We start from the raw sequence: 26,315 nt of genomic DNA, 5'->3' as shown, positions 1-26,315 counted from the left end.
GACATAGTGGTACAATGGAATACTATTAACTTTTTATTGAAATATTTTCAATAAATATTTAATGATATATGAAGTCAGGCAAGAAACAGGACAGTCCCATTATTATAAAATATAATGTACATAAAAAATAGAATGAAGACTAGAATAAAAACACTACAGCATTAATACATTGTATATCTGGATGGTGGTGGTTTTGTTTTGGGTTTTTTTTTTAAGAACAGTTTATTAGATTGGGCCATTTATGAAGTCATTAGAACTTGGTGGGCAAAGTCAGACTACAGGATATTAAGCAGAAAAATAAGAGTGAAAGAGAGAGGAAAAGGCATTTTAAAAAAGAAAGAAAAAGCTAACTAGAGAGGTGAAAAGGTAGTAGTTTGTCTAAACCCTACTAGCAAGGGACTTTTCATGTTAAAAATCCTCTCCTTTATCAAACTGTTTGATTTTTACAAATAAGTCATGCTTGATACTTACATTTTGTTGTTTTTAAGCATTTAGTTTTAGTGAAAAATGTCATTAATAGCTTCAGTTGACTGTAGCAGATGCAACTCATAGTAGCTTTAAAAACCTATATTCATGTCTCAGTCTTCACTGATTAAGTGTGGTTGTTTGCTCAGATCTTTTTTCGCCTTAGTTGCCACATCGAGGCAAATAATACCTCACTAGGTTGTAATGAGAATCAAATGAGAAACTGTAGTATGTGAAAATACTTTAATGGAATTAAACAATACCCAGTTGTAAAATTACATTATTTTTCTTGTATTTTCTTCGACCCAAAGTCCTTACTTATGGAATGTAGTTAGTTCATAATGGAATTTATTTCACTTAATAGGAGTTCAAAAGTTGAAGTTTATGCGGGAATACATTTTTTTTTAGTCAGGTTCTGCAGATGTTGCATTTAATGGTTTTCGAGATGTGGGTTGTGACTGCATCAATATTTTAGACTTTTTTAGTGCTTTATATATCAAATTGAATTGTAAACATTTTTATTGCTTCTAATTATTGCTGAACTGTCAGGGAAATTAACAACCTTTTTACCCTATTTCAATCATTTTGCGTTAATTCGCCATGTGTATGTAAAATAATATACCAAAAACAGATCTCTTCAGGTGTTTCGCAGGGGTTTTGATAAGGACTTGACTTTTTATTAGCCCTTAAGTCAGTAGTAATCTTCTGGACGGAATTAGAGATGGGTTGGGTTGGAGAAAACTGCGTGGCACTAGGACCCAGGGGGCTCCCGTGAGCGGATCTTGGGGCCAGATTGCAAATTCGCGGTGACTCAGTCTGGTCGGCTGCTTGCGCTCGGCGGCCGCGGCGGCAGCAGCAGCAGACGTTGGCGGCCGGGCTGCCAGGAGCAGTTCCGCCGGGTTTCACTGTCCGAGACTTCCTTCGGGGCACCCCAGGCAGGTCCGCGACGTCTGGGGAGCGCTGGGGTTGTGGTGGCTGGGAGAACGGGTCCGCTGCGCGCGGGAAGCCTCCGGGCCTGTGCACCGGGAGTAACATTTGCTCCGTCTCTTCCTGTGTCTGGCTTTATTTGCAGCAAACCAAGATGGAGTATGAGTGGAAACCTGACGAGCAAGGGCTTCAGCAAATCTTGCAGCTGTTGAAGGAGTCCCAGTCCCCAGACACCACCATCCAGAGAACCGTGCAACAAGTATCCTTTCCGAGGCCTGGCCGCCACCCGGGCAGCTCGCCCCGCGCTGCGGCCCAGCTCCCGGCGGCCGGGGGCTCCAGTCGCCCCCGCCTCTGCCCCTCCCCCGCTCTCCGAGGCCGGCCTTTTGCCTGGGTCCGCGCGCGGGGGAAGCCGTCGCTACCCCTGCCGGGCGACTAGCGCACGCGGCCCTGGTGCCTGGGCCGGGGGCGCCGCCGCGTGGGGCTCATGCTGCGGAGGCCCCCGGCTTCCGGCCCGCGGGAGGCGGGGGCCCCCGGCCGCCGCCCGGGATCGCTACATGTGCGCGGGCCGGACCGCCACGTCCCCGCCCGCCGCTGACCTGCCGCGGGGGTAGGGAGCGAGGGAGCGGGAGCGGCCGGGGCCCACACAATGCGCCCCGCGGGTGGGGGCGGCGGGCCGAGCGGGAGGCCGGGTGGAGGGCGCTCTGTGCGCGGCGGAGTTCGCCGCTTGACTGGCCAGAAATGGGTGGAGCTGGCGCGGGGTTTGAACTGCAGCTGTGTGGGTCCTGGGGTTTTTTTCCCACGTCCTTGCCCTAAAGAGGCCGGGGACCTACAGGTGAGGGGAAAGGGTCTCTGTGCCTCACCCTGGGGTTACTGGTGTTAACACCTGTTGCGAGCTCCTTGTCACCCAAATGAGATTTTCTTTTTAAAGCTTTGGCTCGAGGCTGACTGCACAATTATCTAGGTCTTTACCGAGTGTGCTGGTGTAGTGATCCTGTTGCTACGGTTTTACAGACAGAAAAGGTTAAGAGAACCAAAACTCAACTAGGTATGCTTTCTGTAGTGCCCTAAACCGTGCTCAAATGGAGAGCTCTTAATGGATCCAGTAAAGGAAACATTCACTCATTATATCATGAATAATATTTTAACCCCCGATCTTTTAAGCCTAAAGAAGTTAAGTCTACTGTTTTTTGCAGAAAAGCCTCTTGATATTTATTGTCAATAAGCAGCAAAATTACTTAATATGGAGTTTGGTAAGTAAGCTCTTCGTGTTTGAGTTTATTTATATTCAAAACATCTATAAAGATGAAGTTATTTACCCCGAGGGTTTCGCAGAAATACTGCATTGCCGTAACTTAAAACCTTCAATAGATAAAATTAGTACGTACCTTCTTGGTTAATATAATACTTCCCATTTAAAAGTGGAAGGGATAATGATTTAGATCTGCTTGGATTTTTTAAAGCCATTTTGTTTGGATAGTTCTAGTATACTGAGGAAAGAACAGTTTCGGAGTGTATTGCCGTTTGTGTCTTGTAAACCCTGCTATGGCTTAGTCTTAATTTGTGTTGTCATAGTTCTAGGGATGATAGAAGTTGATAGTTGATTAATTACAGGTATTATATGATACAATTACTACTTTCTTAAATTAGCTAAGCCCAGTCCTGCATTGCAGTTATTCTGTGGCACCATATATCATAATTTCTTGTTTCAGTCTACATTTATTAGGCACGTCAGATGCTCAGTACTGTGCTTGGGCTGGTAGTCAATTACAGTTTCTTCCGTGTGCCTGGAACTTAGCATGTCTCTGAGAAAGAACAACTTTCTGTTGCTGTGAGAGGAAAACTACTTCAGCTAAAAATATATACTGCTGTTTCAGAGTACCTTATTTTGTCTCTCCTAAGAAGATAATATATTTAATTATTGTTTCGTATAGGCTTTTGAGTACTTTTTGAAAGACCACTATAATAGGATAAAGAGATGTAGCTCAAGTTGTAAGAAGGTAAACCTTATCGGGAAATAGTTTTGAAAAATTCATCGGCATATCAGCATGCTGTTAGTCTTGGCCATTCACTGAAACAAGAATTACTGTCTGGGTTGGAGAAAGTGGTTACACTTTGGAATTTTACTAGAGGCTATGTTGTTGGTTTGTTTACATTCTGACCCCTAAACATTGAGGGTATTCAAGTATGTAATAAATAGCTAATAAAGTTGCTGAAGTTTGATTCATGGATTTAATCAGAAGTTTAGGTTTGTTAGGTAAAAACATTTTAATCTTTCTGTGTAGTAAAACACAATTGGGAAGCGTATTAGTTAGGGGTTGGGAGTCAGGGCTTGAAGAAAGATGTAATAGAGCATTTTGTCACAGCTGCCTCCTGATAGCGATGAAATACCTGCAAGTTGGTGTCACTGGAAATGTTAAATCTTGGGGATGAGGGGAATAATTGTACAACTGTAGTGCAATAATCTCATAATGCTGACCTTATGGTAAGATATATAACCTGGTGCATAAATGGCACTTTATCTTTTTGGATTCTAAAGAACAAATGAGTCTGAAAAGTTTTTTTTTAAGTTATTCTATAAAGTTAATTTCTGTAAATGATCTTTAACTCTGAGAGACTTGTTTTCACTTGGAATGCTTTTATTTTTGTCATTTTTTACTTAAATGCCTTTCTGTTTAGAGTGGTTTGAAGTTGAAATCTAAGAATTTTTTTGAATATTTTTTGCTATATTGAGCATGCTGAAGCTGGCACTTTCTTATGTTGTATTGCATGTAATTGATACATTTCAGCCATAAAGCACCTAAGAGGTTTAACAAGCACCAGTGTGTTTTTGAAATAGCACGTTGATAGATTTGATAAGATATCCTTAGCCTTAGTTAAAAAAAAAAATGCAGGACTGAAAATATCACCAAAGAGATCCTTGATTGTTACATTAGAAACGCTTAATTTCTCACTGAGATTACACAGACAAGTTTCCTTAACTACTGTTTGTTCTAGAAACTGGAACAACTTAATCAATATCCAGACTTTAACAACTACTTGATTTTTGTTCTTACAAAATTAAAATCTGAAGGTAAGTAGGAGTCGCATTGATAACTAAAGTTTCTTTAAGACCTATTTAAATGTACTGAGAATTATTCATTTCAAATAATTTCATTTTGTAGTAACCATGTGCTTTATACATGTGGGATGAACAGTCTTAGTTAATACCACTCAATATTTACATGCTTAATAAGCATTCCTGTTTTTATGTATACAGACAGTCTCACTCTGTCACCCAGGCTGGAGTGCAGTGGTGCGATCTTGGCTCACCACAACATCTGCCTCCCGGCTTCAAGCGATTGTTATGCTTAAGCCTCCCTATTAGCCAGGATTGCAGGCATGCGCCACCACATCCAGCTAATTTTTTTGTATTTTTAGTAGAGACAGAGTTTTGCCTTGTTGGCCAGGCTAACCTTGAACTCCTGACCTCAGGGGGTTTGCCTGCCTCAGTCTCCCAAAGTGCTAGGATTACAGGTGTGAGCCACTGTGCCCAGCCAGCATTCATTTTTAATTGGGTGTTTGTATAATAAGTTACTTAATTCTTTGCAGATAAAAAACTTGTTGCAAAGTCTAATGTTTTGCTTCCATACATATAGATGGATATAACAAAGGTTGTAATACAAAGATTGAATGTAGGATTTAATAACTGAATATATGTGTGTTTATTGTAGGAAAAAATTGAAAGGTCATATAATCAAAATGAAAAATTATTGCATCTTCCAGAGATAATTATTGTTGATCTCTTGAATTCTGTTCTTCTCTGCTCTTATATGGCCACATACTATTTTAAAATTATTTAGCAAAAAGTGGGATCATTCTATTCATAAGTAGGCTTTTGTAAGTTTTTAAGAAACTTCTAACAGTATACATGAAACTTTTTCATGACTCTTAATTTTAAATTTAAATTATTTATATGACAGTTTAAAGCCTGAGTAGTCTGATTATTAAATAACATGGTCATTTGATTATTTCTGATAATACATAATGTATCCCACTAGACATTATTTCATAAATATTTATGGAGCACCATCTCTTTGCCATGCAATTTGCAGGCTCAGGAGAGAAAAGTGAACAAAACAGACAAAACTCACTGCCCTCAAGGAGCTTACATTGTAGTGAGAGTTGTTTCTGGTAGCGTTATTTGGGTATTCCCTTCCTGAAACATTGTGGACACCTAGAAGTCAATTAAATATTTATTGAGCATCTGTTTGGCCTCTAAATGAAAGCACTGTACCCTATTCAGTGATTAGTGTTTTAGAAGCTATGGTGCAATTAATAAAATCCATGCTCTTGGAATTGGGAAATAACAAGTTTTAGACAACCAGACCATCTGTAAAGTTTTAGCTCCAAATTCTGACAGGTTAATGGTGTTAATGTGTAGTAAAAATCTCACTGATCCTGTATTCAGATTTTCATAATTCATACATAGCAATTTCTTTTGAATTATTTTCAGTTGATTTTGTAGTTAATTTGGGGGATTTTAATTTGTGAATGAAGGACACAATAGAAAATCGAGAACTCGTAAGTCTAGGTTTTAAGACACTAAGAATTCTTTCAGCAATTAATATTCCTAGTTTGATAAATATATTTGTGATACATTGCTTCTTAATATAGAAATTTTTCTGACACAGTTTGTGATCAACCTGTTTGTTTCTTTACTAAGATTTTATAAATGGATTTTTTAAATCTGTAATTGTTTTATTTGAAATTTTTATTTATTTTCACTAAGCTGTCCACTCTCATGTTCTCATCCTACATTCTAAATGTTAGGATTGTTGCAATATTATACTCTTGAGTGAAGCTTTCTTATAAGGATACTTCCTTCAGGCCAGGCAAGGTGGCTCTTTCTTGGAATATAAGGATACTTCAGGCCAGGCAAGGTGGCTCACGCCTGTAATCCCAGCACTTTGAGAGGCCAAGGCAGGAAGATTGCTTCAGGCAAGGAGTTCAAGATGAGGAACATAGTGAATGGTGAAACTCCATCTCTATAAAAAATTAGCTGGCATGGTGGCACACACCTGTGGTCCCGCTACTCAGGAGGCTAAGGTGGGAGGATCACCTGAGCTCGGGAAGTCAAGGCTGCAGTGAGCTATGATTGTGCAACTGCACCCCAGCCTGGGATGCTTCAGAAGTACTTAAAAAAACACAAACATACAACTTGTTCAGTAGTGGCAAGAGAGTTTGGAAGCCATTGCTTTCACAGAGCATTAATTACAAAACCATAAAATGTTGGAAAGGATATTTTTCAGATTTTCTTGAACCTAAAATGTGTTTATGTTCATTATGCAGTTTCTCCAAGGATGCAGTAGTTTTACGTTGGTATAACACTTGATATTTCTTCTTGCGTTTATGCATTTATTTTTTTTTCCTGGGAAGATTGGGACACAAGTTTGCTGCATGTAGTTTTCTGTTTTAAAAAAACCTTTGCATCATGGCCGTTCATATTAAAGCAGCAATACAAGTAACATCTTAAATGAAAAATGCTTGTTTAGCAATCTTATCACTGAATTGTAGAGTAAAATTTTTGATCTATAAGAGCCCTCAGATCAGCTGCTCTAATTCTCTCACTTTGCAAATGAACAAATTGAGGGTCCACTGAAATAGTCTTAATTTTTTTAAAACAAAGGAAATCGTTAGTCGTTGAATTTTTAAAATGGATTTTAAGAGAGTATATACTTCTCATATTGAATTGTTTCACTTCATTTTGTGGTTTATTAAAACTCTTCACCTTATAACCTTTATGGTAAAAACAATATGCTATATTTCTTGTAAACGAAGTCATGCCATTTAAAATAATTATATGGGCCGGGCGCGGTGGCTCAAGCCTGTAATCCCAGCACTTTGGGAGGCCGAGGTGGGTGGATCACGAGGTCAGGAGATAGAGACCATCCTGGCTAACACGGTGAAACCCCGTCTCTACTAAAAAATACAAAGAATTAGCCAGGCGAGGTGGCGGGCGCCTGTAGTCCCAGCTACTCGGGAGGCTGAGGCAGGAGAATGGCGTAAACCCGGGAGGCAGAGCTTGCAGTGAGCTGAGATCCGGCCACTGCACTCCAGCCTGGGCGACAGAGCGAGACTCCGTCTCAAAAAATAAATAAATAAATAAAATAAAATAATTATATGGCTGAATTATTAACAGGTAATTTAAGGCAAGTTTATTGCTTGAAGAAGTTAAATATCTGACTTCATTTATTTCCTGGCAATTTTTAACTTTTAAGAGAATTTAAAAATATGTTTTGTTTCCTTTTAAATTACTCATTGGAATGGGTTGTAATTGAAAATGGAAAGTAGTTTTTAAATGATGACATACAAGGTTTTATAGTGCTGTGATGACCTGAGCGGAGTTGTGTGCAGAGAAAATGCTCTTTTTGCCTCTACATGTGCTTCACTCTTGAAGATTTCAGTGCCAGTCAGAGTTTGGGAACATCATACTAACTAGAACAAGCTTGGAATATATTATTTTTTAAGAAGACAGGTAAAACAATGGTGTTAAAATAACATTCTCTTCAACACACCAGCTCTTCATCTTATAGCCCTTTGAGAGGAGGGTAATACTGAAGAATGATTCAAAGTCTTTAGCTTCTTCACTTGTGCAATGGAATGAATAATACCTGCCTCATGAAGTTGTAAGGATTAAGTGCAGTGCCATTTGGAAAGCACTTAGCAGTGTTTAATGAAGATGTTAGCTATTGCTAATATTGTTGGTGTTGATGCCAACTGGTAAAGCCATCAGTTATGTTCTGCTAGTATTAAGTTGCTTTTTGAAATTTTGTAAATACTATCTATGGATTAAACTTATTTTAAGGAAACTCTTTAAATGTTTTTGGAGTTTTTTTTTTTTTTTTTTTTTTGCTTTTAAGTTCAGAGGCAAATGAAAAACATGATATAAATTAACAGCAGTTATATTTGTTACATGAAGATGATCTTATATATTCTTTGTCCACTTAATTTTTCCAATATTATATTTTTTGACATTGGAGGAAAATGATTTCAAAAAAATTTTTTGTTGTTTTTGAGACAGTCTCACTCTGTCGCCTAGGCTGGAGTGCAGTGGCATGATCTTGGCGCCTCTGCCTTCTGAGTTCAAGTGATTCTCCTGCGTCCACCTCCCAAGTAGCTGGGATTACAGGCACACACCACCATGTCTGGCTAATTTGAGGGTTTTTAGTAGATACGAGGTTTCACCATGTTGGCCAGACTGGTCTTGAACTCCTGGCCTCCCAAAAGTGCTGGGATTAAAGGCATGAACCACCACGCCCAGCCCTTAAACGAAAAAAAAAATTTAAAAAATTGGATGTTTTTAATGACTAATACTTCCAGCTCTATAATGATGTTTATATCAGGAAACAATAAAGCTCAAGCACAGTGGCCATATATGTAAACTAAATTAACTCAAACTAAATCAGTGGTTCTCAACCAAGGGCAATTTTAACCCCCAGAAGACATTTGACATTATCTGGAAACATTTTTGGTTAACACAATTTGGAGGGGTGCTACTGGTATCTATGGCTAATGATGCTACTTAACATCTTAAAATGCACAGGACAGCACCCCACAACAAATAATTGTCAGTATGTCAAGGTTGAAAAACCCTGAGCTATAAATCATACACTAATCTTTTGTTAATCAGTTATAATTATTTTAACTGGTTATAGCAAGTTTGAATGTCAGTCAACTTTTGAATATAAATATTTTTAAAACTACTGTTATCGGCACATTTTGAAATTAAGACTACTTCAAAACTCAATACTATTACTGTTTTATTACAGATGAACCCACAAGATCATTGAGTGGTCTCATCTTGAAGAATAATGTGAAAGCACACTTTCAGAACTTTCCAAATGGTGTAACAGACTTTATTAAAAGTGAATGTTTAAATAATATTGGTGACTCCTCTCCTCTGATTAGAGCCACTGTTGGTAAGTTGTATTACAACAGTTTTGCTTACTTTGTTTGTAACTGTGTCGTTTTTAGAGATGACAGATTATTTCCTTAGGAATTTTTATTGGTTTATGTTAAATTGTGATGGGGAAACTTTCATTGCCTTAAATGCTTTCAAAATGGTGTAATCATGGTAAAAGCTCTCTCATCCAGTGAAACCAGTGACCCTGGATAAAAGGAGAGCCTAATTAAACTTAGCTTAATCAGAGTTCGTTAAAATGGGGCATCAACAAGTGATACTAATTTGCAGACACTACTTTTTCTTGAGCGTGCAGATTGGAGTTCTGGTTTTTTGTTTTGTTTTTTGTTTTTTGTGTGTGTGGGGTGAGGGCGTTTGAGACAGTCTCTGTTGCCCAGGCTGGAGTACAGTGGCACAGTCTTGACTCACTGCAACCCCCACCTCCTGGATTCAAGCAATTCTCCTGCCTCAGCCTCCCGAGTAGCTGTGAATACAGGCACCCGCCACCATGCCCGGCTAATTTTTGTACTTTTTAGTAGATACAGGGTTTCACCATGTTGGCCAGACTGGTCTAGAACTGCTGACCTCAGGTGATCCGCCTGCCTCAGCCTCTCAAAGTGCTGAGATTACAGGCCTGAGCCATGGTGCCTGGCTTGGAGTTATTATTTTCTGCCTAGCATAATGCATGGGATATAATTTCTTGTTTGACTTTTACAGGTAAAGAAATACTTTTTGATTGTTTATGGAAAACCTAAGTGTATATAGGATTCTAGATTTTCACTATTTTCTCCCTTGTTTTTAAATATTTGCCTTGTCAGTAATTCAGCAGCAACTTTTTAGTCTTTTCAGAGCGTTCAGCTTATTTTCAGGGGCAGTACAACTTTCTGTTAGCTTATGTAATACTGAATTAACATGCTTAGTTATAGTAACTCGTATAAATCTATTTGGAAACACACACAACTGGCTGTTGGTTAACACCATATACCAACCAATGGAAGCAGTAATAAATAGCCATACTGAAGAGGAGCTTACTAATGGGCAGACTTTAGTATACCATGGGCTTAAACAGCTAACTTTTACAACGACCTGGAAAGCTTCTGTTAATCTACCCAGGCTGGTTAAATGAAAATCAGTTAAATGAGTCAGATGCTTTCATTAAGAGTTCCTGGCTGGGCATGGTGGCTCACACCTGTAATCACAGCACTTTGGGAGTCTGAGGCGGATGGATCACCTGAGGTCAGGGGTTCCAGACCAGCCTGAGATGGTGAAACCCTGTCTCTACTAAAAATACAAAAAAATTAGCCGGGTGTGGTGGCACATGCCTGTAATCCCAGCTACTTGGGAGGCTGAGGCAGGGGAATCGCTTGAACCCTGGAGGTAGAGGTTGCAGTGAGCCGAGATCACACCATTGTTCTCTAGCCTGGGTAACAAGTGAAAATCTGTCTCAAAAAAAAAAAAAAGAAGTTCCTATTTTGTCTTGTTGTGGGTTTGAAAAATATTCATCTCTTACTTACAAAGCATTGGCTCTATCACATCCCTCTAGATATTCTTGTATTAAACAGTGCCATCATTGACACTGATTTTAAATTTGATGGGTAGAGGACATTTGTGGTTTAAGAAAAAGGACTCCCTAGATTAATATACTCTTATGTACCTTAAGGCTTTACCTACTCTTGATACTGTTAAAAAGAATGGTGAGTGTGTGCCAGCCTTTTCCATTTCAGATCCAGGAGAGAAGTCCCCATACATAAGTGGAATGGGATTTGGAGGGAAGGTGGGTTTCCTCTGAGAGTTGGCAAATCAGCTGAAAGGAAAGGAGAGGATTTAGAAACTAGATATAAGATCGTTTCTTCCTAAACTGTATTTCATTATAAACCTATCTTTAAGTGCCATTTGTTCCAAACTACAATACTTTGTGTCTTTAAATTTGAAAGGTTAGAAGTAATAGTATTGGGGAGAGAAGAATTGGTTTTATCTCCCAGTGAGTACTTTCACCTTCCATAAGGTTTTTGAACATGTTTAGGAGCTGACTTTATCTTGGGAATTATTTAAGCACTTATGTATCATCTGACTTATTTTAAAACGGAGATTGGTGAAATTTACTTATGTAGGTATTTTTATTTCTTGCTGTGTATTAGTAGAATACGAAAGGTCTTTCATTTTAGTTTATGTTAAGTAGATATTTAAGTATTCTAATTGTGAAGGACCATTGTAGTTTTCAGTGTAGAAACAGCTTTTATTTAGTTGCTTTACTACAGATGAAGGAGCTTCAAACATAACTGCAGTGTATTTTCAAATGACATGATGTCTGGGATTTCATAAAAGAGCAATTAGGAATGTTAAGGTGGTTGTGGGTAGAAGTATGGATAAAACAACATTGACCATGTATTAATGATTGTTGAACCTAATTAATGGATACATTTAGTTCATTGTATTTTTCTATTTTTATGTATATATGTGAAATTTTCTATTTTAAAAAGTCTGTAATGTTAACTAGATAAAACAGCTATGAGCTTGAAATAAGTTAGCTAAAAATGAGTTCATTTTTGTCCCTCCTCCCTTCACACACCCCTTCCAGCTATATGTATTAGTGAAGGTGGTGAAAGGTGTGATTGACAGATTCTTCCCAAAGAGGGGAGAAATTATTTTGGGGGCACAGCATTAAGACTCTAAAGTATTGGCCAGGTGCGGCGGCTCACGCCTGTAATCCCAGCACTTTGGGAGGCCAAGGCGCAGGCATCACGAGGTCAGGAGGTCGAGACCATCCTGACTGACACGGTGATACCCCGTTTCTACTAAAAATACAAAAAATTAGCCGGGTGTGGTGGCAGGCATCTGTGGTCCCAGCTACTCAGGAGGCTGAGACAGGAGAATGGCATGAACCCGGGAGGTAGAGTTTGCGGTGAGCCAAGATCGCGCCACTGCACTCCAGCCTGGGCTACAGAGCAAGACTTCGTCTCAAAAAAAAAAAAAAAAAAAAAAAAAAACCACTCTAAAATATTTCATAATTTTGTTGTTTTGTTTGTTTTGCTTCAGGAAAATTGATGAGTTTATTTAAACACATTGGTGCTTTCCAACAAATCTGGGAAGGTGGTTGTTTTTTTAATCACCTAAATTGCCTAATCTTTGTTTACATGAGAAAAAGATGTAAAACACTTCCAGGAACATATTTTGTAAGTGAAATAATTTTTTGGGGTTTCTGAAAATCATTTCTAAGAATTGGCAACAGGCTTTTCATCAATTAGTAACCTTCACAGAAAATTCTTGGTGTATGTATAGTCATGCAAGTACTCCGACTCTGCATTATCAGTTAATGTAGGACTCTGTTCCTCTAGACCCGAGTTTTCCAACCTCAGCACTTAACATTTTGGACTGGATAATTCTTTGTTGTTGGGCTATTTTGTCTGTGCGCTACAGGATGTTAATCAGCACACCTGACCTGTACCCACTAGGTACCAGTAGCAGCCACATACCCTGTTGTAACAACCAAAAATGTCCCCAGACCATGTCACGTGTTGGGGTCAGGGAGTGCCTGACTGAGCTCCTTAAGGGCAAGGACCATGTGTTATTTTTGTATTTCTTAGCACCTATTAATAATATTTACAATACTTAAATATCTTAATTAAAAGATTACTGATTATAAAAATAGACTTGCAGCTTTGGCTTTAAAAATTTTTATTAACCTTAACAATACATGTTGGGAGTCTTACCAAGGAAGTCTGTTTGGAAGGGACCACATCTTAATGACTGTTGGGTAATTCATTAGATGAGGTAAAGATGTTTCTCTTGTTTAGAGAATATATAGTTTGTTTGTAATTTTATTATTTCAATGAATATTCTCTTGTATGTGTTTGTACATCTACAGGCAAATTTCTGTAGGATTAATTCGTGTAAGTGGCATTATTGGGTCAAAGTGTGTTTAAACTTTTTAAGATTTTAGTAGTTGTTGCCAAGCACACTGATTTCATTCCTGTATTTCTTGTAAATACTGAGAAATATGTGTCACTTCCCACTTTTTGCAGCTGTGCTAGGTATTAGATGCTTCTTCATGTGTGGGTGAGATGATGGGTGCAGGTAAGTTTGTTAGTACATCAACATTCTTTAGTGTTCTGCTAACAGAAGTAATGAATGTGAGCAGTTCGTTAGTACCAAGTTGTAGATTGGGTTTAATTGTTGTGATTTATTGCTTGTTTGTAGTCTTTTTTAAGTCATGCTTGGTTTCTTTTAGACAGATTCAGATCTTTCTCATTCCCTTAGTTCTTTTATATTTTAACTTTAGGAAAGACTAATTTGCAGGAAGCATCAGGTCTTGCTGCTTTTGGATCTTAATGGAAGGCTATTTTATTAAGTAAGGGCTATATCTTGAAAATGCTATCAGTACATTAATTCTTACTATACAATTTAATTTTTGTGTGTGTGAAGAGTAAATTTGCCAGGAGCTTTACTTTCTAGATTCTTTTTTAGTTCTTTATCATTGGGAGTAACCTCCTCAAAACTAAAGGTAGAAAATTTATATACACAGTAATATTTGCTGTTCAGTAATAGTCATTGAGTGTTTACTAGATGCCAGGCATTTTGTATATATCCAGTTGAATTTTCAAAATAACCCTATGAAGAGTTTCCTTTTTTCCTTTTTGCACACTCATATTTTGCAGCTTAGAATGCATATAATTTTTCTGTTGTCAGAGTTTATACTCTTCTGGCACTGAAAGATCCATAATCACTAAGCATATTATATCACTAATATGTTTACTAAGGCAGAAAAAAATGTTAACACAAAACCTTTCTGTTGTCCTTGTGTTTGTATTAACACAAAACTTTCCTTACATTTGTGTGTATTTGCATAATTCATTGACTATCACAACTCAGCTGCACAACACAGTTGAGATAATCTGTTCAGTCAGAACAACATGATCAGTGAGCCTGGGCCACCCAGCCTCCAAGATCGCCTCTCTAGCGACTCATTCTTGATCCAGTAAGTGGGAACTGTTTTAGGAGTATGTAGCCTGCCTACATGAGGGAGAGTGTTGTAAGCAGTGAAACATGTAGAATTATTCTCAAGTGATGCTTATCCACTTAAGTTTTTCCTACCATGTTCCTTGTCTCTGGTTCCAGATTAAGTCAGGGAGCTATTTTTAGCCTCTTAATGTGTCTTTTATTTGAACCTAACAGACTCGTAAGTTCATCACCCAGTGTTAAGTGCTGCTAACATTTTGGTATACTTTCTTTCTACTCTTCCGTATGGATAAATCAGAATTATTATTTTTTTTCTTTTGAGACAGAGTTTCACTCTTGTTGCCCAGACTGGAGTGCAATGGCGTGATCTCGCCTCACTGCAACCTCCGCCTCCCGGTTTCAAGCGATTCTCCTGTCTCACCCTCCTGAGTAGCTGGGATTACGGGCATGCGCCACCATGCCTGGCTAATTTTGTATTTTTAGTAGAGATGGGGTTTCTCCATGTTGATGAGGCTGGTCTCGAACTTCCAACCTCATGTGATCCACCCTCCTCAGCCTCCCAAAGTGCTGAGATTACAGGCATGAGCCACCGTGCCCAGCCATTAGAATTGATTTTAATTTAATAAAAGTGGAACTATTCTTGGTAGTATGGCAGAAAAAGAAGTTGCAGTTTTATACTTGGTAAATCAGGGTCTCACTCTGCCTGGGCATGAGTGCGGTCTCGTAATCATGGCTCATTGCAGCCTTGACCTCCTTGACTCGGGTGATCCTCTCACTTCAGCCTCCTGAATAGCTGGGATCACAGGCGCATATCATCATGCTCATCTGATTTTCTTGTATTATTAGTAGAGACGGGGTTTCACCGTGTTGCCCAGGCTGGTCTGGAATTCCTGGGCTCAAGAGATCTACCCACCTAGGCCTCCCAGAATGCTGGGATTACAGGCATGAGCCACCACATCTAGCCAAATGTTATTATTTACATAAAGTGTGTTTGTACATACAGTTACTCACATGGCAATACCTAACATAATGCTGTTGGATTTCCTAAAGAAGTGTGTTTTCGTTCAAGGTATTTTGATCACAACTATAGCCTCCAAGGGAGAATTGCAGAATTGGCCTGACCTCTTACCAAAACTCTGTAGCCTGTTGGATTCTGAAGATTACAATACTTGTGAGGTAAGGATATTGGTTTCATATATAATTGGGTTTTTTCTATTTTTCTTGTCATGTTATGTATTAGCAGCTTTGGGGGAAAATAATTCCTACGAAACATACAGCTTCTCAAAACTTAGAAACCTAAAGTTACCTTTGTGTTATATTACATTTGTAAATCATTTATTTTTCTGTAAAAACTTACATTATAAACCTCTTTTACTATATTTCATACAAGGATGTATCTTGTTTTTCTGTGATAAAATTATTCTTGGATGTATACGTATGTAATAAACAGTTTGTGTCAAGCTTAATCAGTTAAAGATAGACTGAAATTTACCAAATTCCTGGACCTTGAGTACTTTTTTAACTTCTCTAAATTGTTTTTATGCCTCTTATGTGATATCTAAGGGATGCTGAACTTGTGCTTTTGTCGTTTTTTTGGTGGTTTTTGTTTTTGTTTTTGTTTTTAAAGACAGGATCTCACTCTGTTGCCAGGCTGGAGTGCAGTGGCACCATCATAGCTCAACCTCCTGGGCTCAAACAATTCTCCTACATCAGCCTCCCAGGTAGCAGGGACTACAGGCATGTGCTACCATGCTAGACTAATTTTTTCTTTTTTTTTGGTAGAGTGGGGTTACGCTGTTGTTCAGGCTGACCCCGAACTCCTGAGCTCAAGCAGTTCTCCAGCCTCAGCTTCCCAAAGTGTTGGGATTACAGGCATGAGCAACTGCACTTCACTAAACTTGTCTTCATTTTTTTGTTTTTTTGTTTGTTTCAAACAGAGTCTCGCTCTGTTGCCTAGGCTGGAGTGCAGTGGCATAATCTCAGCTCACTGCAACCTCTGCTTCCCAGAATCAAGTGATTCTCCCACCTCAGCCTCCCGAGTAGCTGGGATTACAGGCATGAGCCACCACGCCTGCCTAATGTTTTTGTATAGATGGAGTTTTTAGTATAGATGGAGTTTCCCCATGTTGGACAGGCTGGTCTTGAACCCCTGGCTTCAAATGATCCACCTGTCTCAGCCTCCCAAAGTGTTTGGATTACAGGTGTGAGCCTCTGCACCAGACCATTGTCTTAGTTTTAGTTTTAATTTTTTTTTTTTTTTTTTTTTTTTTGAGACGGAGTCTCGCTCTGTCACCCAGACTGTTGTGCAGTGGCCGGATCACAGCTCACTGCAAGCTCCGCCTCCCGGTTCACGCCATTCTCCTGCCTCAGCCTCCTGAGTACCTGGGACTATAGGCGTCCACCACCTTGCCCGGCTACTTTTTTGTATTTTTTAGTAGAGACGGGGTTTCACCATGTTAGCCAGGATGGTCTCCATCTCCTGACCTCATGATCCACCCGTCTCGGCCTCCCAAAGTGCTGGGATTACAGGCTTGAGCCACCGCGCCCGGCCTGTCTTAGTTTTAATCATATGTTAACTCGGACCTGTGGGTGTTCTTTGCCACTGATTAGATCACTAGCATCCTTTTCGTTTGGGGAGAGAGAATGATTTCTCATGGTTAGTGGATACTGTAAGTATCTATTAGCAGGCTTCCAATTTGGGTGGAAATCTATTTTATGTGGAAACCATATTCCGTGTCTTGACTCTATAAAGCAGTGACTCCTCTACCTCTCAGAGAGCGGAGATTGAAGGCAGGGCAGGCACAGGAATAACCTGTCAACAACCAAAAAAAACCCACAGGAATAACCTAACCTAAAAGGGAAAGAAAACCGATCGGGCATGGTGGCTTACACCTGTAATCCCGAGGCCTAGCTGGGTGGATTGCATGAGTTCAAGACCAGCCTGGGCAATGTGGTGAAACCCTATTAGAAAAAATTGGTGAGGTGTGGTGATGTGCGCCTGTGGTCCCAGCTACTCAGGAGGCTGAGGTGGGAGGATCACTGTAACCTGTGAGGTGGAGGCTGCAGTGAGGTGAGATCACACCAGTGCACTCCAGCCTGGGTGACAGAGCAAGACCCTATCTCCAGAAAAAAATACACCTAACCACACATAAGGTGGTTTTAGGACATGGCAGTTTGTTGCCCAACAGGTGGATACAGGGAAATAGAGAAGATAGAGAGAGGGGGAGTTAGCTAAGTACTGCTTAAAGCCACTTTTCTTGCTCCTTGAAAGAAAAAGAAAAATTGTTCGTTCCCATATACATAAAAATGCTTTGGGGCCAGGTGTGGTGGCTCACACCTATAATCCCAGCACTTTGGGAGGCTGAGGCAGGCGGATCTTTTGAGTCAGGAGTTTGAGAGACCAGCCTGACCAACATGGTGAAACCCCATCTCTACTGAAACACAAAAATTAGCCAGGCATGGTGTCGAATGCCTGTAATCTCAGCTACTCGGGAGGCTGAGTCAGGAGAATCACTTGAACCCAGGAGGCAGGGATTGCAGTGGGCCGAGATTGCGCCACTGCACTCCAGCCTGGGCAACAGAGCAAGAATCCATCTCAAAAAAAAAAAAAAACTTTGGAAATACACTGATAAGATTACAGAAAAGCTAAGTAAGTAATCATGTGACAGTTGATTGCATTTAAATAGTGCTTTGGTGTGATGGTAGTAACATAAAAGATCAGGCCAGGCATGGTGGCTCACACCTGTAATCCCAGCACTTTGGGACGCTGAGTCAGGCGGATCACAAGGACAGGAGATGGAGACCATGCTGGCTAACAAGGTGAAATCCCATCTCTACTAAAAACACAAAAAATTAGCCGGGCGTGGTGGTTGGCTCCTGTAGTCCCAGCTTACTCAGGAGGCTGAGGCAGGAGAATGGCTTGAACCTGGGAGGCAGAGCTTGCAGTGAGCCGAGATTGTGCCACTGCGCTCCAGCCCAGGCGACAGAGCAAGACTCCGTCTCAAAAAAAAAGATCAAAATTTTAAGCAAGCACTTTCGAAGAATAAAAAATTTAAGCTGCAGTAATTGTGAAATTGTTGAGCTGGTGTACTACATAGAAGTCATACTGTAAATAAACAATATTCCCATACATCTGCACTAAAGATAGTGGTTTTCCAGATGTTGGTATGTAGTGATAGCTAAATGTTTGTTCTTATTTGAAATTTTTAATTGCCACATGGATAACAAGTTCACATTTAATTTGATGTAATAGGGTTTCAGAAGTAAAGTTTTTTTTTAAAAAAAAAAAAACCTTAATAATTAAATATGACTATTTTAGCATGACAATTAAAATTCCTGATATTTAACGCATATTAAATTGAAGACTGAAATTTAATATATTGATTAAATTTTAGACTTAAAAATATTTTCAGATTTAATATTTTTAAGATATTATAAAATCTGAAAGGATGTTGAGTAATTTCCTTAAAGGATTTTACCTTCTGTTGGACATGTTAAAACTGTACTATGGAGAATAAGCATCAAGTTGCTGCTGATGGAATTATATAATATAAACAGTAAAGTAGGTGGGTGGGTAACTAGTAGGTTATATGTTACGTGCAAAGGCTCTGGATTTTCCCCTTTAGTATTAAAATGGTTTTAGGAAAATGGTCGCCAATTTGCATTGCCTGCCCTTGCAACAGATTTTGTCACCAGTTACCCGGTGAATACTTTTATATGTAAGTAACTTTACTTTTTTGAGGCAGAGTTTTGCCCTCTCACCCAGGCTGGAGTGCAGTGGTGCGATCTTGGCTCACTGTACCCTCTGTACCCTCTGCCTCCAGGATTCAAACGATTCTCATGCCTCAGCCTATGGAGTAGCTGGGATTACAGGCATGCATCACCACACCCAGCTAATTTTTTTGTTTTTAGTAGAGACGGGGTTTCACCATGCTGGCTAGGCTGGTCTCAAACTGCTGACCTCAGGTAATCTACCTGCCTCGGTCTCCCAAAGTGCTGGAATTACAGGCTTAAGCCACCGCACCGGCCTAAGTAACTTTTTAATGGTATTAATGACCTCTCTGTGCTTCAAAAAGAAAAGTATTATGGTGATTACTCTTCTATGTAAATGTAGTTTTATATTTAATTTAAACAAACTGGTATTTACTTCTCCTGCCAACCAAAATATCCTCCACTTCTAAGTCATTTAATGCTAAAACTAAAATATACCCTTGTATTTTAACTGAGATGTTTACATACTCGATGATATTATAATTTGTTTTAAAATTGAATATTAGGGCAGGCGTGGTGGCCCATGCCTGTAATCCCAGCTCTTTGGGAGGCCAAGGCAGGCAGACCAGCTGAGGTCAGGAGTTTGAGACCAGCCTGGCCAACACGATGAAACCCCATCTCTACTAAAAATACAAAAATTAGCCAGGCACAATTGCAGGTACTTGTAATCCCAGCTACTCAGGAGGCTGAGGCAGGAGAATCACTTGAATCCAGGAGGCAGAAGTTGCGGTGATGCGAGATTGCGCCACTGCACTCCAGCCTGGGCAAAAGAGCAAGACTCCGTCTCAAAAAAAAAAAAAAAATTGAGCGATTAAATTTACAGATTTTATAAGGCATTTTATGTGGGCTGAGAACATTAATCCATACAAATTAGTCAGCATTCTTCAGCTTGTTTTCATATGGCTTCATTTTTAACAAATTCGAATAATTTAAATGTGTCTCTTACAGGGAGCATTTGGTGCCCTTCAGAAGATTTGTGAAGATTCTGCTGAGATTTTAGATAGTGATGTTTTAGATCGTCCTCTCAACATCATGATTCCTAAATTTTTACAGTTCTTCAAGCATAGTAGTCCAAAAATAAGGTACTTATATTGCCAGTACTAATTCATTAACTCTGATATAAACCTGACCATTACCTTAGTTTTCATTACTTGGCATTTTTGAGATTAGCAAAAGATATTGGATGTTCCAGAGAGGTGAACTTATGTAATTGAAATTTACTACTTCAGTAACAAAACCTGTGAAATGTTGATTGTGAGGAAATTTTCGTTAAACATGATAAAAGTTCTCTGCCTTTTACAGTAGTTAATTATATTTGTGGTAGTTAACAGGCGTCTTCTAACTTGCTTTATTTAAGGCCGAGATTAGTTGTGGTTTTTTTCTTTTCAGCTTTGATTTTAGAATTGGGGTACATATATATGCAGGTTTGTTACAAAGTCCTATTGCGTGATGCTGGGGGTTTAGAGTACAAATGAATCCATCACCTAGGTGGTAAGCATAGTACCCATTAGCGAGTTTGGCCCTCTCCCTCCCCCTTCTTGTATTCCCCAGTGTCTGTTGTTCCCATCTTTACCTCGATGTGTACCCAGTGTTTAGCCCCCACTTATAAGTGAGAACATGCAGGTATTTGGTTTTCCATTATTGTAACATTATAATAATAATGTTATTTCTGGCATAGTTAACAAGAGTTCGCGTTTCCACGATGTTTCCCCCTTTTAACATTTTAACTAAGATAATGCAAATGTGGTAATATACGTACTTCACATTTTGTGACTGATTCTCAGTAATTGAAAAAACAGCTGGGCCTGGTGGCTCATGCCTGTAATCCCAGCACTTTGGGAGGCCCAGGTGGGTGGATTGCTTGAGCTCAGGAGTTTAAGACCAGCCTGGGCAATGTGGCGAAACCCCATCTGTACAAAAAATATAAAAATTAGCTGGGCATGGTGGCACACACCTGTGGTCCCAGCTACTTGGAGGGCCGAGGTGGGAGGATTGCTTAGGACGATGAGTTTGCAGTGGGCTGAGATTGTACCACTGCACTCCAGCCTGGGCAACAGAGCGAGACCTTGTCTCAAAAAAGAAAAACAGAAAAATCCAAAAACCATATTTCTGGTAATTGATACACCATTGCTGGATATTATTCATAAATTTTTTACGGTTTTTATTTTGTAGATGGTCATTTGATTAAAACATTAGGTAAAGTTGAGCAATTCAGAAATATTTCACCTAAAATCACAGCACTTTGGGAGGCTGAGGCAGGAGGATTGCTTGAGGCCAGGAGTTAGAGACCAGCCTGGGCAACATAGCAAGACCCTTTCTCTACAAAAAATAAGTTTAGAAAATTAGCTGAGTGTAGTGGGGTGTGTGCCTATAGTCCTAGCTACTCTGGAGGCTCAAGCGGGAGAATCACTTGAACCCAGGAATTCAAGGCTGCAGTGAGCCGCTGTGCTCTAGTCTGAGTGATAGAATAAGACCCTGTCTGCAAAAAAAAAAATTCCATTCCGTGAATGTTGATTAATACCCATTTGAGATTCTGTTGTACAGAAAAAAAAAGCATTCTTCATTTTAATGTATATTTGGGTAAGTAACTATCTGCTACAAATATATACTAAATGTATCATCCATCTTTAACGTGATCTTATTCTACATTATTTAATACCTTATTAATGTAGTTTAACTGGCATTTACTATGTACTCTTAAGCATTCTTCCCTCTCAACATAACTGTTGGACTTCAAGAAAATAGAATTAGAGTATAGGAAACTACACTGTATTGCCTAGTTCTATAGGTGATGACTAAACAATTTAAAAATAAGAACCATTTTATCAGACTTGAGGTACTCAGAATTGAATTATTATTCTTAGTTGAAGACATTCTCATCATGGCCTACTCGTATTTAGCCTTTAGTTATATATTAGTTATTTTTAATAACATAAGCAGTCAGATCCACCACCTGAAACAAAATGAAGACCTTGACAACAGTCTACATCTAAACCCCAATTTCATACTTTCCTTACATTTCTTGATAATTTTATTGCATGCATATGCAAAGGGTGTTATATATCTTAGTTTTTAGCATTATAAGAACTGCACAGTACTGAATGTAAACATAGGCAACTTTAATATTATGTCATTAAGATTCATCTGTACTGAATCAATATAGCTCATTTTGACTCCTGTAATACTCCATTGCATGACAATTAGCGTATTTTTTAAGTGTTGCCAATCAAATAGCTATTTGGTGTTTCATTATGGTCTTGATGATACTCTTTACTATCATTAATGATGTTGAAGATCTTGTATGTTTATTGCCTTTATCTTGTTCTTGTCTTTTGTCCTTTTTTCTACTAGGTTATTTGTACTCCATTGATTTACAGGAATTCTCATCCTTTATTGGTTATGTGTGTAGAGAATATCTTAATCCCTTTTTGTCTTTACTAAGAGTTTAAAATGTTAAGGGCTCTTTGACATTTAAGAGCTTAATATATCTGGCATTTGTGGCTGTGTGCTATGAGAGAAATATTCTGTCTTTTCCATTTGGGTAACTTTTTCTTGTTGTCACATTTATTTTATAGTCCCTTCCTTTTCCCCATCAGTTTAAAATGTCACCTGTGTTACATGCTTAGTTATATGTGTGTGTAGGTCTATTAATGGGCCCTCTATTTTATTCCATTGCTGTTTCATGACTAAAGCTTCAAATTGAATTCTGGTATGTCTTAGAGCAAAAATTGGAGCGTTTGAGGCTTTTTTCTTTTTTTTTAACAAATTGTAGTTACTTAAAGTTTAGGCTGGGGGCGGTGGATCACCTGAGGTCAGGAGGTTAAGACTAGCCTGGCCAACATGGTGAGACCCTGTTTCTACTAAAAATACAAAAAATTAGCTGGACATGGTGGCAGGCGCCTGTAATTGTAGCTACTCAGGAGGCTGAGGCAGGAGAATCACTTGAACCCAGGAGGTGGAGGTTGCAGTGAGCCGAGATCGCACCATTGCAACTCCAGCATGGGCAACGAGCAGAACTCCGTCTCAAAATAAAAAAAGTTTATGACATATTGCAGTGAATTTCTACACAGCAAGGAAAGAGTTGTACAAACAGCTCAAACTATATAAAGATAATTTTTCCGTATTTTTATTGTGTTCTGGGATATCTCAACTTGAAAAAAATTTTGTTTGACGTTACTCCTATTTATAAGTTAAATTTACATTCTGTCCCAAAATGGAATGAAAATAAGGCCTACAGTTTTACAACATATAAATTTGGCAGAACTTGTAAAATAATCATAAACGGCAGGGCATAGTGGCTCACACCTGTAATCCCAGCACTTTGGGAGGCCGAGGCCAGTGGATCACCTGAGGTTAAGAGTTTGAGACCAGCCTGGCCAACATAGCAAAATCCTACCTCTATTAAAAATACAAAAGTTAGCCTGGCATGGTGGCATACACCTGTAATCCCAGTTACTTGGGAGGCTGAGGCAGGAGAATCACTTGAACCCAGGAGGCAGAGGTTGCAGTGAGCTGACATTGCGCCACTGCACTCCCTCCTGGGTGACAGAGTGAGATTCAATCTCAAAAATAAATAAATAAAACAACTTCTTTAAAGAGTTTTACCTTATAAAACTATATGTTGAAGAAAAGCTAAAAATCAGAATTTGACCTGAAATATGTAGACTTTCGGGATGAGATACTAGAATTGAAAATATACATGATTTAGCAGAATTACTCGGAGCTTACTAAATATCTCAGTTGCTTCTAGGGGGAATATTTTCTTATAATCTATAAGGAAGAGATCATATTGGAAAAAAAATTCATTCTTCACAAACAAATGCCATTTATATGGTATCAGATCTAATGAACAAGTTGGTATTGATTATGAATACGTGACGTGAGTAATTATTCTGCCTTTGTTATTGCCTTTGATCACCAGAAATCAATACAAGGAAGTTTTATTTTTATATACACAGATATCCATAGCATTCCAAGTTTGTCATCTGTATTTCTGGCCTACATCTGATTCCTTTTATTGGGAAATGATATTTAGAGCTTACAGTAGGACAGTAGGAATGCCTTTTCTCTTCCTTATACATTCTAGAATTGTCAAGTTTTGTGAAAAATCTTGGAATTTACATTGGAATAACATTAAATCTATAGATCAATTTAGGAGAAATAGTCATTTTCACAATACTAATTGCTGCTGCTTTTTTTTTTTTTTTTTTTTTTTTCAAGACGGAGTTTCGCTCTTGTCTCCCAGACTGGGGTGCAGTGGCATGATCCCTGCTCACTGCAACCTCCACCTCTCGGGTTCGAGCGATTCTCCTGCCTCAGTCTCCCAAGTAGCTGGGATTACAGGCACATGCCATCACTCCCAGCTAAATTTTTTTATTTTTAGTAGAGATGGGGTTTCATCATGTTGGCCAGCCTGGTGTCAAACTCCTGACCTCAGGTGATCTGCCTACCTTGGCCTCGCAGAGTGCTGGGATTACAGGCGTGAGCCACTGTGCCTGGCAATTGCTTGTTTTTAATAAAGTTTTATACTTTTCTTTTTAGAGGCCTTGAGCATATTATATTAAATGTATTCCCAGGCACTTGGTCTTCTGATACTATAGTAAATGGTAGCATTTACGTTTTTCTAGTTTTTTTCTTCATTGCTGATGTACAGAAACTATATTAAACTTCTAAAGAAAGCATGTCAAACTGTTACTTTTAATTTAAAATGTAAATCCTGACTGTTCCCAAGTTTCTGAAAATTATTTGGGGAAGCTAGTAATAGGTGCCTCTGGAGGCTGGGGATAGGATAAATTTCTGCCTTTTAAATTTAGCCTCACATGCACACACAAAAAAATGCAAGTTAAAAGGGCCTTAATTTAAAGGCCCTGTAAAAGACTTTATTGTATTTTTTTTCCATTTGTTTATTTTGCCAAGTACTTAACATATATATTAGCTCATTTAGTTTAATCCCCCCAACAAATGGATGAATTGTAGGTGGTGGTGGTGGTGGTGGTGGTGGTGGTTTTCGAGATAGAGTTGTGGTTGTTTTCGAGACAGAGTTTTGTTTGTTTGTTTGTTTGTTTTTTGAGACTGAGTCTCACTCCATCGCCCAGGCTGGAGTACAGTGGCACGATCTTGGCTCACTGCAACCTCCGCCACCCATGTTTGAGAGATTTTCCTGCCTCCTACCTCAGCCTCCCAAGTAGCTGAGATTACAGGCATGCACCACCAGGCCTGGCTAATGTTTGTATTTTTAGTAGAGGCAGGGCTTCGCCATGTTTGCCAGGCTGGTCTCGAACTCCTGACCTCAAGTGATCCACCTGCCTCGGCCTCCCAAAGTGCTAGGATTACAGGCATGAGCCACTGCACCCAGCCAGTGGTGGTTTTATAGAATGAAAAAAAAACAGACTTTAAAGCATAAGCAGCTTACCCTGTGCTGCACATTTAAGTGGTTGAGCTCCCCATAGTATGCTTTTTTCACTTAATGTTACCTTAGTAAATGTTTGTGTGCTTTGCTGTAACTGCAGAACCAAAAACCAACTGTGTTTTTGGCACAGTGGTTGAGACAAAGGTTCTCTTGAGGTTATATTTCAGAAGAGGAGATAGGACAGATAATGAATAAGTAATATAATTTCAGACAGTGATAAGTATGATGGAAAAATAATGAGATCAGGGATAGACAGTGATTCAGAGATACTTTATATAAATGGTTCTCTGTAAAGGAAACATTTGTACAAAGACTGAACAAAGTAAGGAAGTGAGTCTATGAAAGATGGTGAAGAATGTTTAAGAGAACAGCAAGTGGCTCTGGAATTAGGAATCAGCTTTTTAGAGTGACAGAAGAAAGAAACTTTGGTCTGTAGCAGCATGATGGGAATTGAAGTTAGGGAATAAGGGAGGAGCCACAGTATAAAGGAATATCTAGGCAAGTGGTCAGCAAACTATGTCCCATGGAGCCAAATTTAGCCCATGACCTGCAAGGTAAGGATGATTTTTTAATTTAAGAGGTTGTAATTAAGAGGGAAAAAAAATGACAAAGGTGTTTATGTGGCACATAAAGCTTAAAATATTTACTGTTTGACCTTTTGTAGAAAAAGTAGATTAAGTTTTATTGCAGCAATCTGAATGAGAGTATAGTGTGGTCTGTGTGTGTCAAACAGGCTGTAGTGGGGTTTGGCACAGTGGAAGTTGGGAAACCAATTACAGCCTATTTCACTAACTCTGGTAAGAGATCAGAGATCATGGCTTGGATGAGAGAAATGAAAGCAGTGAGAAA

At 39.0% G+C, this 26,315-nt stretch overlaps 2 protein-coding genes across 4 annotated transcripts in view; one reads left to right on the top strand and one right to left on the bottom strand.

Moving 5' to 3' along the window:
- MRPS27 (mitochondrial ribosomal protein S27) overlaps window positions 1-26,315 on the bottom strand; it is a 1,100,726-nt gene that overhangs the window by 632,022 nt on the left and 442,389 nt on the right. The gene's annotated exons all lie outside the window — the stretch shown is intronic.
- Window positions 1-26,315, top strand: part of TNPO1 (transportin 1) — a 97,604-nt gene that overhangs the window by 30,315 nt on the left and 40,974 nt on the right. The window contains exons 1-6 of one of the 3 annotated variants that reach the window (XM_050793536.1): window positions 1,253-1,404; window positions 1,538-1,651; window positions 4,387-4,462; window positions 9,201-9,350; window positions 15,357-15,463; window positions 20,006-20,139. In XM_050793536.1, the coding sequence (XP_050649493.1) occupies window positions 1,547-1,651; window positions 4,387-4,462; window positions 9,201-9,350; window positions 15,357-15,463; window positions 20,006-20,139 (572 nt within the window). In that variant the 5' untranslated portion in view covers window positions 1,253-1,404; window positions 1,538-1,546. Of the gene's footprint in view, window positions 1-1,252; window positions 1,405-1,537; window positions 1,652-4,386; window positions 4,463-9,200; window positions 9,351-15,356; window positions 15,464-20,005; window positions 20,140-26,315 lie in introns of those variants that run through there. The other 2 variants (XM_050793537.1, XM_050793535.1) reach the window with 2 other exon arrangements.

This window comes from Macaca thibetana, chromosome 6 (genome assembly GCF_024542745.1).
Source record: "Macaca thibetana thibetana isolate TM-01 chromosome 6, ASM2454274v1, whole genome shotgun sequence".
Lineage (NCBI taxonomy): Eukaryota > Metazoa > Chordata > Mammalia > Primates > Cercopithecidae > Macaca > Macaca thibetana.
Note: the sequence above shows the minus strand (reverse complement) of the source record. Positions and strands in the feature narration are given on the sequence as shown.